At 52.0% G+C, this 16,729-nt stretch overlaps 1 protein-coding gene across 1 annotated transcript in view; it reads right to left on the minus strand.

The window, feature by feature from the left end:
* HEG1 (heart development protein with EGF like domains 1) overlaps positions 1-15,012 on the minus strand; it is a 91,342-nt gene extending 76,330 nt beyond the window's left edge. Inside the window, exon 1 of the mRNA XM_028091292.2 lies at positions 14,676-15,012. Coding sequence (XP_027947093.2) covers positions 14,676-15,012 — 337 coding nt within the window. The remainder of the gene's footprint in view (positions 1-14,675) is intronic.
* Between the last annotated feature and the right edge of the window lie 1,717 nt (positions 15,013-16,729).

Raw genomic sequence — 16,729 nt, forward strand, 5'->3', positions numbered from 1 at the left:
AAGGCTCTCTGTCTCTCGGCGGGGGGGGGGGGGGGGGGGGGGGGTGCTATCTTGTTCCTGGGCACAGCTATCTATCTGGTGCTTGTTTTCTCTGCCCCTCTCATCCTCTGAAAAATAAACAGCCAGCACAGGGGCTGAAGAGGAGGCTCTTCAGCAGGGGCAGTTTTGAGAAGAGGGCCTGTGGTGCCTGGAGGCGAAGCTGGGTGGGGGGTGGGCAGGGAAGCAGACCTGTCTCCCGTGTTGTCACCCTAACATTCGCTCACACCCAGAGAGGAAGCTCGGTGGCAGAGCTCCACCAAAGGAGGGCTGCCAGCTTGGCGAAACAATAAAAAGGCAAGGAAAAACATCCTGGTTCCGAGGAGGAAGAGGGAGGCGGGCGGGAGGCCGGCAGGAGGACAAAATGAGATGTGGCCCTGGGCCTTCACACTCGCTGTGTGTGGCCACCTGACTTCTGCTAAGTTCTGCCCTTAATTTGTTCTGCAGCCCTGTGTGATGGGGCCTGGGACTCTAAGGCAATTAGAGAAACATCATTTGTCTGGAAAGTTTACAGTGTTAGAAGATGTACACAGTGGAATGATGCCGCAGCACAAAGGGCCTGCTGAGCGGAGCAGGGGGAGAGAGCAGGACAAGGCTGTCACCGCCTGTCCCAGAGCGGGGTGCTCTCGCCCCTGGCCCCATGGGAGCCCGTGGCGGTGCATAAATAAAACCTATTTGAGGACATAAATTAAAAGTTTACTAACAGGCTTTTACAATTAAGATTGGGAAACTTGACACTCAATTCAAATATAACCAATAGCTTTTAAATCAGCTGTATGCCACAGCTAGTTAGGAAAGAGATGAAATAGAGGGAGAAGGAAGGTAGAAGGCAGAAGAGAGAAATAAAACAAAAGGGAAGGGAGAAACTTAGAGAGGGAAAGAGATTAAAGTTAGGGAGATTGATGACCAAAGCAGGGTCATTACAATGATGATGACGACGACGATGATGACGATGACGACGATGATGACAAAGATGATGATGACAATGACGACGATGACGATGGGCACAGCAGCCCATGCTAGCACTGCCAGGCGTTTCACATAGACTGTCCCAGTCGATCCTCACCCCAACCCTGGCAGGTAAGCGCCATTACTACCCCATTTTGTTGATAAGGAAACTGAGGTGTAGAGAGATCAAGTAGATGGCCCAAGATTCCAGAGCAAATAATACACTGGGACCCCAGCCCAGGTCTGTCTGACTCCAAAGGCCAATCTAAAGAACCTAAAAAACAACAACAACAAAAAACCCAAAACCCAGAAATAAAAAAAGAATGAAAGATAAGAAAGGAAAGCGCAAGATGAAGACAAAGAGCTACAGAGAAATGGCAACATGTTCTGAAAGGGAAAGCCAGAGAGACACAGGCAGGGCTCCTCAGGTGGGCTTCTGGGGCATCTCCCTAAGGACACCTGGATCCAAACTGCAGTTTCAGGACCCAAATGGTGATATTACATCTTGGCAGCCTATGGGGCACACTGTCCAAAAGGAATTAAGTGTACCGACAGGATTCAATAGAAGAAAGCAAGGGAGGGAGGGAAGAGTTGGTGGTGATCACATGTGAGTAAGGAAAAGCCGTAAGACAAGGCTGCTGGTCGAGGTTCTGAATGTGTGACGGGGAAATCAACGGGACCATAAACAAGCAAAGGGAGGACAGGTTCTCCGGGAGGAAGGGGTGACATGTGTGCATTTATAACTGTTATCTGTTGTGTTGCAAGTGAAGCATGATAAATGTGTACATGTTTGGCAGGTGGCTGAAGGCACTGACCTGGATATCTGAAGAGAAGACAGGCAGTTGTGGGAATCAGCCCCTCAGAGAAAACAGGTGAAGCCACTCTATGTCTTCCCTACCTAAATGCCCTCCCTGTCACTTGGGTTTCTGGCAAAATCTGACTCATTTCTCACAACCAGCTCAGAGAACACCACTTCCAAGAAGCCTTCCCCCAAGAACTTGCTCCCTCTCGACTACTGTGTTATCATGTTATACAACTATTAATTTATGTGGTCATATTTCTATGTCCCTTAGGAGAGACTGGCTCCTGGGAGGTGTTAAACCGAGTTGCAGGTGGAAGGTCAAGGGCAGGCCTCTGAAGAACATCCCACTTGGTGGGAGGGAGAGCAGATGAAAGAGCTAGTCACCCAGACGAGAGGCCGCTGACAGGACAGAGATGGGGGACTGAAAAGCGGCCAGCGAGATTTCCTAGAATGTTCTCCCGCTCTCTACCTCCTCCCCTACTTGCTACTCTTCCGCCTGCATCTGCGCGCTCGGTGAAGCCCCGCCCACTTGGAATAATAATAAGGCCCGATGCGGTCCCGCGTTCACAGCACACCCATGCTTACAACGCCTGTCCATGGGGGTGGATTTTCATTTCACCCCTACAAAAGCACTGGGAGGTGGACGGAACTGGTAGTATAGTCTCCATTTTGCAGATAGGAAAACAGGCTCAGAGATGGGATGCCTGGCCCGGCTCTTAGTCAGTTCACTGTATTCTAACTCAAATTACTCGCTGTGTCTGCATTTAAAGTGCATTCACAGTCATAATCATATTTGCTCCTTGTCCACCTCGAAAGCCTTGTCAAGGAAGCAGGATAGGTATCATTAGCCCCGTTTCTAACACAGGGAAATTAAGACCCAGGGAGGCGATGCAGCTGCCTTAGGCCACGTAGCTAGAAAGCAAAGGGGTTAAGACCCTCAGAGCTCTTGAGCTGTCGCTGGCATCTCTCTGCCCCAACTCTGCCCGTGGCTAGACACAGCAGTATGTGTTACCACCAGGCATGGCTATACTATAAGTAATTCCTAATCAACCACAGCAACTCACCTGCCAATGAACATGGTCCTCTTCAAAGAGACCCCATTAAGACCATACTTACTCCAATAATGCTGCTATTCCTCAAGCTGTTTCCTAAAATCCTCTCGTCAACAGAGCCTAAGGAATAGTCTTGAGTTTCCTGAATAATGACACATTTCCATCCCTTGGTAATGGATGTGGGTTATTCTGGAGACAGACAAAAAGCCAAAGCCCAATCTAGTGACTGATGCAGGAGACTGAGATACGTAACCCCATTTTGGATCCAGGATGATGTTTTAGTGCAAAGAAAACACCAGTGAGTTGCTTGTGACCCAGGCACTGGCTCGACAGGTGGCTCCAGACTGCTTCAAATGCTTTTCGAGGGGTGTGTCAATAACCTCAAAAGAGTATGACCTGACGGAGAATACCTTTTGGCCACAGAGGTCCTACTATGATTTTAAAGGCCTATTATTTTGGAGTCACACCTCACATACCGCTTTTATTGAATCCTCACTGCTCCATGTGCATTCATCTAGTCTCCTCAGATGATTATGGGTGAGGGCTATATTGGTGGCACTTAGTTTTTCTGACTTCGAGTCTTCAAATCTTGCTCTTTCCTCCCTGCATTTGAAGCTAAAGATGGAGAGAAAGTTCTAGGAATACCAAGAAGTGAGGTTGGCAGGGCCCAGGTGTGGGCAGGGGGATAAAGTAACAAATGTCCTTGGAAGGTGGACTTGAGCCCCTTGCATTCAGAACTTGTCCCCCATCCAAAGAACCTGGAGGTGAAGGGGGTATAGTCATCAATACAAAGGTCAGGATACAGAGGCACTCGTTTCAGGAGCATCATCATGGTCAGAATTTACACAGCTCTCCTGCCCCAGCCACAAGCAATCTGTTTTACAGAGATAGAGGACACTTACATTCCCTAAGTAGGGCCCATTAATAGCCCATTAGACAGATGAGAAACTGAAGGCATGGAGAGGCTGAGTAACCTACCAAGGTCCCATAGCCTGCAAGTGGTACCGCTGGAGTTTGAACTGAGGCTGCCTGACCCCCAAGCCCGGACCTCCCCAGGTCCGTGACTGCAAAGCCACAGCGTTCTTATCCACACCGTCAAGAGATGATTCCAGAAAACATCCAGGTGGCCCAGAGGCTACAGGAGTGACATTCATCCCCATGTTGAAGCTGTTTCCATCTCCCCCTACCACTAAGGGAAGGAAAAATGGAGTGGTTTTTCAATACCAGCCTAACTCATGACGATCACTAGTCACGACCCTGCACAAAGAAAAACATCCGACCAGATTCCAACCTGGCGTCTCTCCTGTGTTCCCGCTATTCCGTCCTCCAAAGGGACTGCTTCCGTGCACATGGACCAGGATGGCCCAGGGTCAGCTAGCGAGCTTGACCTTGGCCTCCCCCTCTTCTCGTCACCCATCTTCCTCCTTAGTCTTCATCTCCCAACTTATCAAAGACATTGAGCAGAAATCTGTCACACATGTCAAATCTGTCTCCTTGCTTCCAGTAGCCCAGTTCCTTCCCAGCAGAGACATGGGGGCTGCTGTTATTCAGGGTCTCCAGCGAGATCGGAGCCTCCCCTCGAGGCCCCCACAACCACAGGAACGAAGAGCACAGACTGCCCACCACACCACCTGACCTGGTAGCTTTCCTCAAACACTTTTACGTGGCGGGAAAGCCAGGAGAGTACAGTGAAGCTCAAGTACCCCAGAACCAAAGTATAGAACAAAAGGAATGTGTCCATTTTTAACAGGCTCTGTGGAATTATAGATGGGCTTTGTAGCTCCTTAGGAGATCTTATGACAGGAGCCCTCAGTCACGTGGGAGCAGGAGCTGCCATAGTACCATCTGGGCAGCGAGTGGCCACCAGCCGGACAGATGTTCCCTGGGCCAAGGCCGAAGACGGATGCAACCCATGCCTCCTCTCAAGGAGCTAGAGGTCCAGCAGGCTCACAGGTGTCCCTCACACAAGCTCCACAGCTCCTGGACCCTGAGCTAGGAAGCCAGGTGCTGAGTCTCCTCACACTTCAGGCCAGCATCAGGGAAGTCAGGAGGTATTCACAGGATAAACCTGACACCCTTAGAAATGAAGCTTTTAGCACAGGATGGACCAACCCCTTATTTCTTAAGTAAAGAAATGGAGGCCCAGAGCAGGAAGCAATATGCCCAATGTCACCCCATGTCTAAGAGGCAGAGCCAAACCTTGACCCTGAGCCTTCTGGTGCCTCTGGAGTGGTGGCTCTACCTCTGGCCACTCCACATTGCTGGAATACCATTTCCACACCCAGCTATAGCTCTGTCACTATCCTGGCTGTGAAATTGCTTCACTGGTTTCCAGAACCTCTCTGGGAATAACTATGTCTGTGAAATGCAGCCAGTCACATCACTCAGTTGGAAGTATCTGGATTTGTCAGATATCTCCCAATCTAAGGCGACCTCTCATTTTGTATCATGTCCTGAACGAAGAGACCAAAAGTTTCTGAGCACAAAGTAAAATTTACACACCCTGGCTGGAAATCAACCAGGGGAGATAAGCCAAAAGCGTGAGAGCCCCCTTCCCTTCCCTACTTACTTTGGAAATAAGTCTATCATTTAATGAATAAAGAAAGCCTGTGGGGGGGGGGCAGAGGGAGAGGAAGAAAGAGAATCCTAAGCATGCTCCACGACCAGCACAGAGGTGGTGGCTCAATCTCATGACCCTGAGATCATGACCTGAGCTGAAGTCAAGAGTCAGGGGCTTAACCAACTGAGCCACCAGGCATTCCAAGAAAGCTTTATAAAGGTCCCTTCAAACCCAGAGAGTCTAGGATTCTCTGAATGTAAAGAGAATTCTCAAAATGTTCGTACAGACCCAAAACAGACATCTAATTTTGCCCAATATGCCACAATTTAAAGGATCAGTTATTGCCAATGAAATGACTCTCATTTAGAAAGATACAAGGTCCCTGTGGCATTCTCTTGCCCCATCCCAAATTTTGCATTCCAGTTCTTTCTAAAATACTTGTGTTTCCCTTCTGCCTGGCCACTTTGCCCACAGCATTCGGCTAGGCTGCCTCCCTGCCCAGATGTAGCCCCCCTGACACAACATGGTGGAGAGCTTCCTGAGGGCTCTGGAGGAACCCACCTCCATCAGCGGTGTCCGCCATGTTCCTACTAGTCAGACGCCCTGCAAAGTCTGTCACCCACCAAAACATCCTCTCTTCAACTTGATTCAGACCATAGGATGAGGTGGAGCCCCAGAAGCTTTGAGAAATGTGGTTAGTAGAGAGATGCTGTGATTGGCCACACCCAACACACACACACACACACACACACACACACACACACCACTCTCAGAAGATATCTGGATGAAAAAGCAAAGCAGGAGAAAGCTACTGCATTTTAATCAACCTGCCTGGTAATACATAGGGTGTGGTGAGATCTACACAATCATACAATGCTGTTGAAATAATTGGGTATCATTTGGTAGCAGTGTCAGGAATCTTAAAATTTTCCACATCCAGGAATTAACACTAAGCAAATAATCAGAGACAAATATAAAAACTGATGCACAATTATGTTCATCACAGCATTATTTATGACAGTGAAAAATTGGAAACAGTTATATATCCAATAAAGACATAGCTAAAAGTTATAATGGAACGGTATCCTTTCTGGATATCATATGGAAATACACATGTATCATATATATGTGGGGAGTGCGGGGGTGTGTATCCTAATTTTTTAAGTAAGCTCTATGCCCAGTGTGGGGCCCAAACTCACAACCCCGAGATCAAGAGTCACATGCTTTACTGACTGAGCCAGCCAGGTACCCTCATGTATCCTATTTTGAAATATATAATTTCATATTCCTTATAAGTGAAAAATATAACAACTGCTAATGTATTGGAATATAGGTGATATTTTATTTGTTGCTTTCCCTTTTCTATAACTTCCAAATCGTATATGCTACACATATAAAACTTATAAAATCGGAAAAAAAATAAATGTTACGATTTTTAGAAGGCAAAGATGACAATGCAGCTTGGAAATACCTCAATGCTTGCACTTTGTCTGGAGCCTAAGTCAACAATGTCACCTCATGGCCTCACTGTTGACTGACAGCAAGGCAGGCTTCCAGAAGAAACAAATGTCAGGGAGGAGGGGCCCCCTGCCTGACAGGGACACGCATCCTTGCCCTCCGACAGCTCCTGGGCCGACAAGGGAGCAGCCCAGGCACCCCAGACTGCACCACAGCAGTGACGCCGCCCCTCTGCGCCTCCACGCTCTCCCTCAGCTAGAGAACACAACTGTCCAGTCCACTGTCCTACTGCATTGAGAGGTAAAGCCTGAGGAAGGTGTTGCCCATCCCATGTTTGATGATCCAAGAACATGAAGGCTGCTCAGTCAGAGAAATATTACTGCAAGCATGCATTCTTCTTTCTACCTCCAATTTTTGTATTTGGACCAATTTTCCCTTTGAGCAACCATTCATTCAACAGATACCGTGAGTGCTTACCACGTGTCAGGCACCGAACTAGCCCTGCCTTCCGCCCTCACTTCCTGTCTTGTCTTCCCAGTCTACTCTCCACATCACTCCTCTGCTCAACCCCCTCATGGTGCCAAGCAGAAAATCTGATGTTCCTGCCATGGTTCTCGGGGCCCTCGGTTATCTAGCCACAGTGCTCTTCCTTCTTTCCAAACCCAAGACGTGCAAGCTTGCTGGGGCCTTTGCACTGGCTGTTTCCCCTGCCTGGAGGGCTGGTTCCCCTGTAGGCAGTGGACACCGTGCGCCGAGTCTGCAGGACAGGACGGGGTCTGGCACATACACGCAACTGCCTGGCATGGTTAGAAGGGGAGTCAGGCAAGAAGGGGCCAGGGAGTCAGCAGGGCAGGTCCTGCAGACCTGGTATTCCAGCAGGGAGTCTGGATTTTTTATTTTATTTTATCCTAAGTACAATGCAAAGCCCTTGGAGGGTTTTCTGCCTGAGTGAGGTGACCTGAATTACATTTAAGAAGATCGCTCTGGGCTCTGTGAACGTGGATCAGAGGGAGCGCGTGAGTGGAGGCAGGGAGAGCAAAACAGAGCTGTGGAGATTGTGAGGGCAGATCTGTGATCTAGGGAGAAGCAGAAGCAACTGGAGTCCCCTTCCCCAACTAGAACAGAGATGCAGAGGGTGGGGGAAGGAGATGCATGCTGAGTGCTTCTCAGCTTCTCATTTATAAGTAACTAGTGGATCATGTTGCCAATTCCTGATGGCAGAGCAGGGAGTCCACACCAGGTTGAGGGGGTGGGAATCGAGAGTTGCTGTCCCCGTTAAACTTCGCCCCACGCGGTTAGCATCTGCTGTTGCCCCCAAGGTAGGCAAACTTTCTGCACTCTCACAGGCTCCCCTGAACTTGTCAGGATCAATCCTGTGGTCTTTCCCCGGCTCCTATTTCCCTTTAACCTGGATAATACCAGGATGAGCCAGCAAGTCCAGGCAGGTTCATGCTAACCTATGTGCACCTCCACAGCCGCCTTTTACGCATAAACCGGGCACTACATTCGAATCCACTGCCCAGGCACGGCCGGCCTCCACACTGCCCGCTCGCAGCTGCACCTGCAGGCCAGGCTGGCCCCTGGGCTGGTGCCGCTTCCTCTCTCACCATCTACACTGGCTGGGCCAGAGCCTGCCTCCTCCTCTCCAGTCGCTCCCACTGCCTTTGAGGGTCACCCCTCCAGGCTGATGCTGGGCCTGGCTCCCCCGCCCCCCGCCCCGTTCAGGTCCACGTCCACGACTGTCTGCACGACACTTCCACTGGGACAGGCTGCAGGTTTTACGGTGAAAACACCGCCCACTGAGGCAGCCTCTCGACAGGCAAGCCAGTTCCTACCTTTGTCCCCGTCATCCCCTCCCGTAAATGGTCCCTGCAGTGCTCCCTTTCAATGTCCACTGCCCCCATTCCAGTCCGTGCCTTCAGTGTTTTCCTCCCAGCATGTAGATAAACTGTGTGCCCGCATTCCCCGATTTCTGACGTGAGTCCCGGACTGTAGGAAGGACAGACCCACACGTGGTTCATCTGTGAGCCCCAGCACCAAGCACAAAGGAACACTGACCAAGCAAACATACTACTCCTTCCTCAAGAGTTCTCAGAGGCTCCTCAGTGCAGACTGACAAAAAAACAAACGCCTCAAGCTGGCCTCTAAAGCCCTCCAAGGTCGGCCCGAATCCTCCTTTCCAGTCTAGTCTCCACTCCACTGACTCTGGACCCTCACAGGTCTCCTCTTTCCCAGACTTCCTGGCCACTGACCACTTCCAACTGAAAAGTCAAGCTTTTCAGGGGCATCTGAGTGGCTCAGTCGGTTAAGCACCTGACTCTTGATTTCGGCTCAGGTCATGATCTCAGGGTCATGGGACTGAGCCCCTAGTTGGGTTCCTCACTCAGTGGGGAGTCTGCTGGAGATTTTCTCCCTCCCCCTCTCTCTGCCCCTTCCTTCTCCCTCCACCTCTCCCCACCCCCACTCTCTCTCTCTAATTTTTTAAAAAAGATTTCATTTATTTCTTTGACAGACAGAGTGAGCGCACAAGTGGTGGGGAGGGGCAGAGGGAGAGGGAGAAGCAGACGCCCCGCTGCACAGAGAGCCCGATGTGGGGCTCGATCCCAGGAGCCCGGGATCAGGACCTGAGCCAAAGGCAGTCGCTTAACCGAATGAGCCACCCAGGCGCCCCTAAAATAAACAAATAAATTTTGTAAAAAGGAAAGGAAAAGAGGTCGGTGCCAGTCTTGAGCTTTTCAGTCCGTGGGATTTTGCTGATGCCAACACCCTACCCACTCGGTGCTACCACATCTCAGTCCACACCCTCCTCCTGCCTGGATTAGCGGCCTCTCCACCTCTCCAGTCACCTCTCTCCACACCATTCCTTGGGTCACTATGACCTCCTTGTGGCCCTTCTTCAGTTCCGGATCACTAACACACCTCCATTTTACTGGTTACCGTGTGGATGTTGGTGCTCCAACAAGACTCCTGTCCTCTGGGGGCTCCCCAGCCCCTGGCAGAGCTCCCCAGACGTAGGAAGGGTTCCATCAGTGTTTTCGGGCTTACAAATTAGCCAAACTGACACAGCCTGACACATCTGCCACACGCCAACAAGAGGGAAGAGCCGGGAGAGAAACAGCTTTGTTCTGTCTGTGCGAGATGAACAGGGAATGGGTTGAAGAGAGCATGCACAGCCGTTAGAAAGAAAACAGTTTTATAGCCTCTGCATCGGGGCACCACCCAACCTCTCCTCCTGGTGCATGGGTGGGCATGACAACTGCCGCCTAACACCAGCCACGCTCCCAGCGGAGAGCCCAGCGGGAACGTCACCAGCTCATTTCAGCAGGGTCGATAATTAACGGCGCCACCTCTGGCATCAATACCGTATGGATTGGCGTTCAGAGAGGGCATGATTCGCCATGTCTATATAAAATGCCATTTTTATACATGGAGGCAGACTTAGGGTCTTGTCTTGAGCAGTTTCCAAAAAAAATTTTTTTTGCTTGGATCTCTACTCTGCAGGCTGTCCCCATCACCACCGCCATCTCCTCCTCCCACCTCTCCTCCCTGCTCTCCAGGAAGGGGCAAGAGCAAGGGACCAAGGAAGAGAGGAAGCAGAATGCTGCACTGGTCATGGAGATCCTGCTGAGAAAACTGGGGCTGCACGATACTGTGGGAAGAACAAATGAATCCGGTCAAATCCATCTGAATTTTGGCTCCTCCATGTACCGTGGGATCCAAGCTCACCAGGCTTCCGTTCCGACCGCTGTAAAAGAGCAGTGCTATCCCTCCCAGGATTTTTTTTGAGGGCTACGTGGGAAAGCGCCAACTAGACCCCATGGGTGCTCAAAGGCTGCTAGTCCAAGGACAGCCCCAAACCGGTCTCCTTCGCCCGTACTTCCTGCTCACACAGAGGTGGGGTGGGCAGAGGGAAGCCACGGAAGAAGGCAATCTAGCAACCACAACTGTCATCTGTTCTCTGCTTGCTTTGTGAGACTCTCTGAGACGGCAACAAGTCAACCCCAAGAACACCACTCCCAGCCAGCTTGGCAGGGCCGCTGAAGTCACAGGGGACCACCAGGAGGCACAGACTCCTTCCCCAGCCCCCCAGGACTAAGTACACAGTCACTGCCCAGCTGGGCACCAAACCTTTTTTGTTCTTCCTCTACCCACACCAATTCAGGTCTTGGGCAGAAAACACCAGTTCAGTATTTGCACGCCCGTCAAGGGAAGCAATAAAAGGGCTCTTGCAAGGTTAAAAGGATGTGGCTTTTAAACACACACACACCACAGAGAATCCCTTTCCCCACACCCTTCCTTCTATTTGGTGCAGCCTCCCTCAAAGCAAGTGGGCTTCTCGGGAATCCCCACCATGACCCCTCCCAGCCTCAGCCAGGAGAGAGGTAGCCACCCGCTCTTCCCTATGGGGCTGCTTCCTGCCCAGCCTGGGGCTTTGCTGCACGGTGTAATTCTCCCCCCCCCGCCCCCCGCCCCGCCCCGGGCAGCTCCAGCTAGTTGGCCTGAAAAGTTATAGCACTTCAGGGGACAGCTATGTAGCAGCCCAGGAGGGGCTGGGCTCACAGCGCTGCCTTTGCTCAAGGGAGCTGCATTTTTCTAAGATTATTATTCCTTGGGCTGGCTGCTCAGCTACTGAACGTCATTTCCCCTTTGGGTGGGAAAGTTCTCTCCTTCTGCATTGATTCTCATTAAGACTTAAGCCTTTTTCTTCCCCTTTCATCTGCAGATCTCACAATTAAAGCATGGTCCATGGAGCACAAAAAAATCAAGGCATATAAACTTAAGCACTCAGAACTGCGGCTCAGAAGCCCTAAGTTGTTCCAAAACACACACACACACCAAGAAAAAGAAAATCTCTAGGACTTAGCATCTTCTCAATCACCACTGGCTCAAACACCAGCAACGAACTTCATCTGAACAGCCGGCAGGGTGATAGGTGGGTACACAAGTGGGGGACTTGCAGCCTAATGCAGGCAAACACCCCACAGATGGAACACAAGTATGCTTGCTCAGCAGCGAGAGTCCTGAGCTCTGCCAAGAGGAAAAGGGCTAGAAATGGCCCCAAGGAAGAAAAGGACATCTCTGGTCCCTGTTGTTGACACCCATGTATCCAGAAGCCCAAGCCATGTGTGCCAGGCACTGACCACCAGTATGCCGACAGCAGAAGGGGCTACGGGCAGTGTCCCCAACAGTCAAATGAAGCACATTATTTCCAAGACTTAGGGCTCATTACCAGCAGGAGCGAGCACCTCCCCAAACACAAAAACATTACTCCAGAGCCTGGATGGCCAGCTGTCAGGGGTGCTGGGAGGGCAGATATCCTCGTGGGACTCAATGTGGACCAGAGGGCCTCTGGAAGCTCTTTCAGTGTTGAGAATTGGCTGCCTTGGGAAATAACTGATTTTACTCTGTGAGACATGGTGACCAATCAAAAAGGGTCCAAAGAAAAGCCTGTGAGTTTTTTAGGAAACTGAGACTCACAAAAATCACTTACTGCTGGCTTTTTTGTTCATTGTCTTTCCCCCTCTAAGTGACACTGTGTGAACCATGACCAGAAACCAAGCACAGGTCATGCTTGGATCCTCAGCCATGCTAGAAGCTTCTAGCAGTTTTCAACAGGTAATCAATTTCCTCTCTTAATCTCACCTTTCTAACATCCCACCTGAGATCCAGCCTTAAGAGCAGGCATGACTTGGGTGGGCTTTTGTGGGGGTGTCAGAAGAGACCCGCTTAGGCAGGAGAAGTTTGGGACTACTCTGGCTCCTGCCTACCTGCTTTTGGGATTTCTATGTGCATTCCTCCAAAGCCTCGTGCACCCGAAGCCTCCATTGCTCTCAGCACCCCAAATGCATCAAACTGGGAAGGTTGCAAAGCCAAGACTAGCAGGGTTACTGCCACATCTATGAAGAAGTGTCGGTCACTTAGGGCAGTGGGGTGTCACTGACTAGCAAAGGAGATCAGCTCCAATTCTTACCTGCTGAGTCCCCTAAGCCAGTTCCCTCCACTGTCCCTCTCCCTGTAAGGCCCAGCTTTCTGTGATGTGTGGGGATGCCCAGCTGTGAAAAGGAAGGAGACTCGTGTGCAAGCCTTATCCAGCCAGTGTCCCCACAAATCAGCATCCCTCTCACCTATCCCTAATAAGATGGGGCCCCACAGCTAAGAATGCCTGGCCACCAACCAGAGAAACCTGCCTCCAGTTCTTGGGTGTCTCCTCTGAAAGGACCTCAATCCCCTGCACTCCCTCTCCACTTAGAAAACCCACAAAATACTACACAGTGTTCCTTAGTTACTTTTCTAGTGTGAGAAAGCCAGGGAACATTCACTTTTCTGTTGATTCCTTCCCATAGAACTTAAAACAATGTATGTTGTAAGTCACCTGAAGTCAGAGTCACAGTGGGTATGTCTCTGGTAGGTCTTTTAAAGCTTCTTTCTCCCCTCCCTTCCCTTACTGTTCCTCAGTTTCTCAGTCTCCAGCCAGTGGCTTAGAAATTCACAAGGACAAGGCATTCTGCAATGATGGGAGTACTACTGAAGATGGAGTTGAGTTTTTACTGAGGGCCTGACCGTTTTTTTAAAAAACTTTTTTCTTATTTAATTAGAGGAAGCATCCCTAGGTTCAACAAAGCCAGCTAATTCCTATACCGGATAGTGTGTCTAATATGAGAAACTTAAATGAAGTGCCAGTTAGGAAGACGAAATCGTCTCAACCTTCACCTAAACTTCGAATCAATACCTAGTGTTGCCAGCAACCTTGCTTTTCCAGAATAACCCTGAGAGAGAGCATATGCCTTGTGTCACTCACAGGAAGGCAGTGGCTAACACCACCACACTGCTGACTGTTCAAAGCACTTTTCATTTATTTTTACTTTCATTTTGTCATGCCATCACTAGGAGGCTAAGGGGAACAGGGATCATGACTTCCATTTCACAGATGGAGAAACTGAGATCAAAAGAGGTGACATTCCCAAGGTCACAATGGTATTGTGTTTGGAATTCCACTGGGTCCTAAGCATTCCTTCCAGATCTAAAGAAGGAACTGCATAAAAAGGTCCAGAGGAGAAGGGGGCAGGTCCCTTTCTGAGCAGGATAGGCAGTGGCTATGTATGGAGCAGCGGCCCATCGGAAAGGAAAGGGGTGGGCAGAGGAAAGGCTCAGGGACAGTCCAGTGCCGCCCTTTGCCTCCAGGAGTTTGCCCTTGCAACCCCCCACTGCCATACCGTCGCCCCAGTCCCCCCTCCGCTTTTAGAGTGAGCCAGTAGAGTGTTGTGTTTCCAACTACATCTTTTGTCCTTTACAGTATCCTCAGCCTAGAACCCTTAAAAAATCAGTTATTTATATTTGAAAGTTAGGCTCCGTACCTGGAGAGTCCATTTCTGTATCTACAGGAAAAGAATGGAATTGGGGAATTGACGGGAAAATGTTATCACCTCCGAGGTGGGAGAAGCGCTTTTGGAAGGTTTGCGGGGGGGGGGGGGGGGGGGGGCGTGGGGGTTCTTTTTTTTTCTAAGGGAGGTATGAGGGGAGAGGTCCAGGGTGTACCACGGAAAACAAGTTTTCTTCCAAGGGGTGGCGGGGTGGGGGGAGAACGGGACGGTCACACCCCCAGTCCCGCCACCAGCGAAAACGTCTAGGAAAGCCACTCTCCCGCTCGCCGCCCTCCCACGCGGCCTCCCCCGCCCCCCCCCCCCGCGACATGGGTCAGCGGGGGACCCCCGGCCGGGACCGAGCTCGTAGAGGGGCCTAAGGCAGGGGATGCGGCCCCGAAGCGCGCCCACGCCCCCAGCCCGAGTCTCCTCGGCGCCCGGCAGCGACTCTCACTCACCCGCGCTCCCGCCTCGGGGGGCCCGGCGCGAGGGTCCCCGGCGTGTGACGGCGGCCGGCCCGGGGGCCGTGCGGCTGGGGCCGGGGGGCACGGGCCCGCGGCGCTCCCGGGGCGGCGAGGGCGGCGGCGGCGGCGGCAGCTCGCGCTCGGGGCCGGGCTCGGGCGGCCGTGCCGGCCCCGCTCCTGCGAGGGGCGCCCCTCTCGGCGCGCGGCGGGCCGGCGAGGGCGTCCGGCCGCGGGTCCCGGGGGCGGCCGGCGGCGGCGGCAACAGCAGCAGCAGCAGCAGCGGCGGCAGCAGCAGCAGCAGCAGCGGGCGCGGGAGCGGCAGCGAGGCCATGGTGGCGGCGCCCGCCCGCGCTCACATGCCCGGCGCGCGGGGCGGGCGCGGGGCGGCCGCGGGTGCGAGGGAAGCGGGCGGCGGGCGCCGCGCTGGGCCGGGGAAGTGAGCGAAGTGAGGCTGCCAGCGCAGTCCCCGCCTCAAAAGTTGTGGGGAGCCGCGGGAGGGCGGCGGGGGCCGGGCGGGCGGGCGGGCGGGCGCGGCGGAGGCGGAGGCGGCCCCGGCGCCGCTACATGCTAATTAGCCCGGGCGGGCGGGCGGCTCCTCCTCGGGTTGACATCACCGGCCGAGTGCGGCCGGGCCCGGGGGCGGGGAGAGGGCAGGAAGGGGGCGGGGGCCGGCCGGGGACCGCGGGGTGAGGTGCACACCGCCGGCCAACTTTGGTCACACACACACACACGCGCGCGCGCGCGCACACACACGCACACACGCCCTCACGCCCTCCCCACCCCCATTCAGGTTGCTTTGCCATTGGGAGAAAAATTAGAAAAACCGAGTCCTCCCAATCGGGAACCAGAATTTCCCAACTCCTTAAATGCGCAGTAAGTGGGTGAAAAGCGGGTACCGGGTGATGTGGTTAGCACTAACTAGATTGTACAAAGTGCTTTGATATGTGAGAGAAGTGGAACCTGTCCCCCTCTTGTCACCTCGAGTGGTCACTGCCCCTTGCTAATCTGAACCGCCCCCTCCCTTCCCATCACCACCACACCTCCTCCAGGCCCCAGGGTTGGTGTTGGGGGTCGCTGCTGCCAAGCCTAACACCTCACCCTGTGGCCAACGCGGGAGTCACCCTGTTCTCCAGAGCCTTCTCGAGCCTGGACTCCATCCCCACAGGACCACTGCCTTTGGCTCACACACAGAGTTCTGCAGAAATGTCACCCCCAGGACACCCAAACAGGCCATAGGGAAAAGAAAACTGTGAACTGGGGCATGGCTAGGCAAACTCATACTCAGAAAAAGGGCTGCAGATCGAAAATTAAACAAAAGGACACACAGAGATCACTGAATTTTAAATGAAAACTTTCAGGGGAGAGATTCAAAGATTTAGTGAAAACAAAATTTCCTGGCAAATAAACTTCCATTTGTGTCCATATCCCTTTCCTTCCCGGTAAATAAAGGATAAAATTTCTATATTTTAGGGACTGCAAGCCTTTTTATTTCTAGGTTGAAGAAAGAGGGGCTCAAAATGGGAAAATAATTTGCTCAAAATTCTGAAGCGAGACCCACAGATTAAGAGATTTACCTGTGAAGGACTGTGTGGCATCATTAATTCTGGTCCCACAATTCAGAATTTGCAATAATCTAGACGATGTCTCAACTGAAATGAATACTGGATTTCCCTGGGGAATCTTGTCAGTTCCATCAGGGACTCCTGTCTGACCACCAGATGCTCAGGAAATTATGAGTATGGACTTCCCTTTCGGGCCTGACTCTTCACCCCACCCCATTTCTCCACCCCTCTCTGCTGTCTCCAGAGCTCCATGACCCCCACCTCCAGGGCAATGAGCAGATCATGGTGTCCAGGGCAGCTGCAGATGGACCTAGGCCCACTTTCTAGTGATTCAGTCCAAGTGAGTCACTTGGCAGAAAACATGAAGGATGCTGTGTATAAACAACCTCACCTTAAACAGGGGAGTGGGGAATAACCATTTGGGTTTATTTTATTTTGTTTGTTAAGAACCACAAAACAAACCCAACTTGCCAGGGCTCTCATGTG

The sequence above is a fragment of the Eumetopias jubatus genome, unplaced genomic scaffold (assembly GCF_037043125.1).
Source record: "Eumetopias jubatus isolate StellerSeaLion01/CBP00866 unplaced genomic scaffold, mEumJub1_p1.0 scaffold_1, whole genome shotgun sequence".
Taxonomy (NCBI): Eukaryota; Metazoa; Chordata; class Mammalia; order Carnivora; family Otariidae; genus Eumetopias; species Eumetopias jubatus.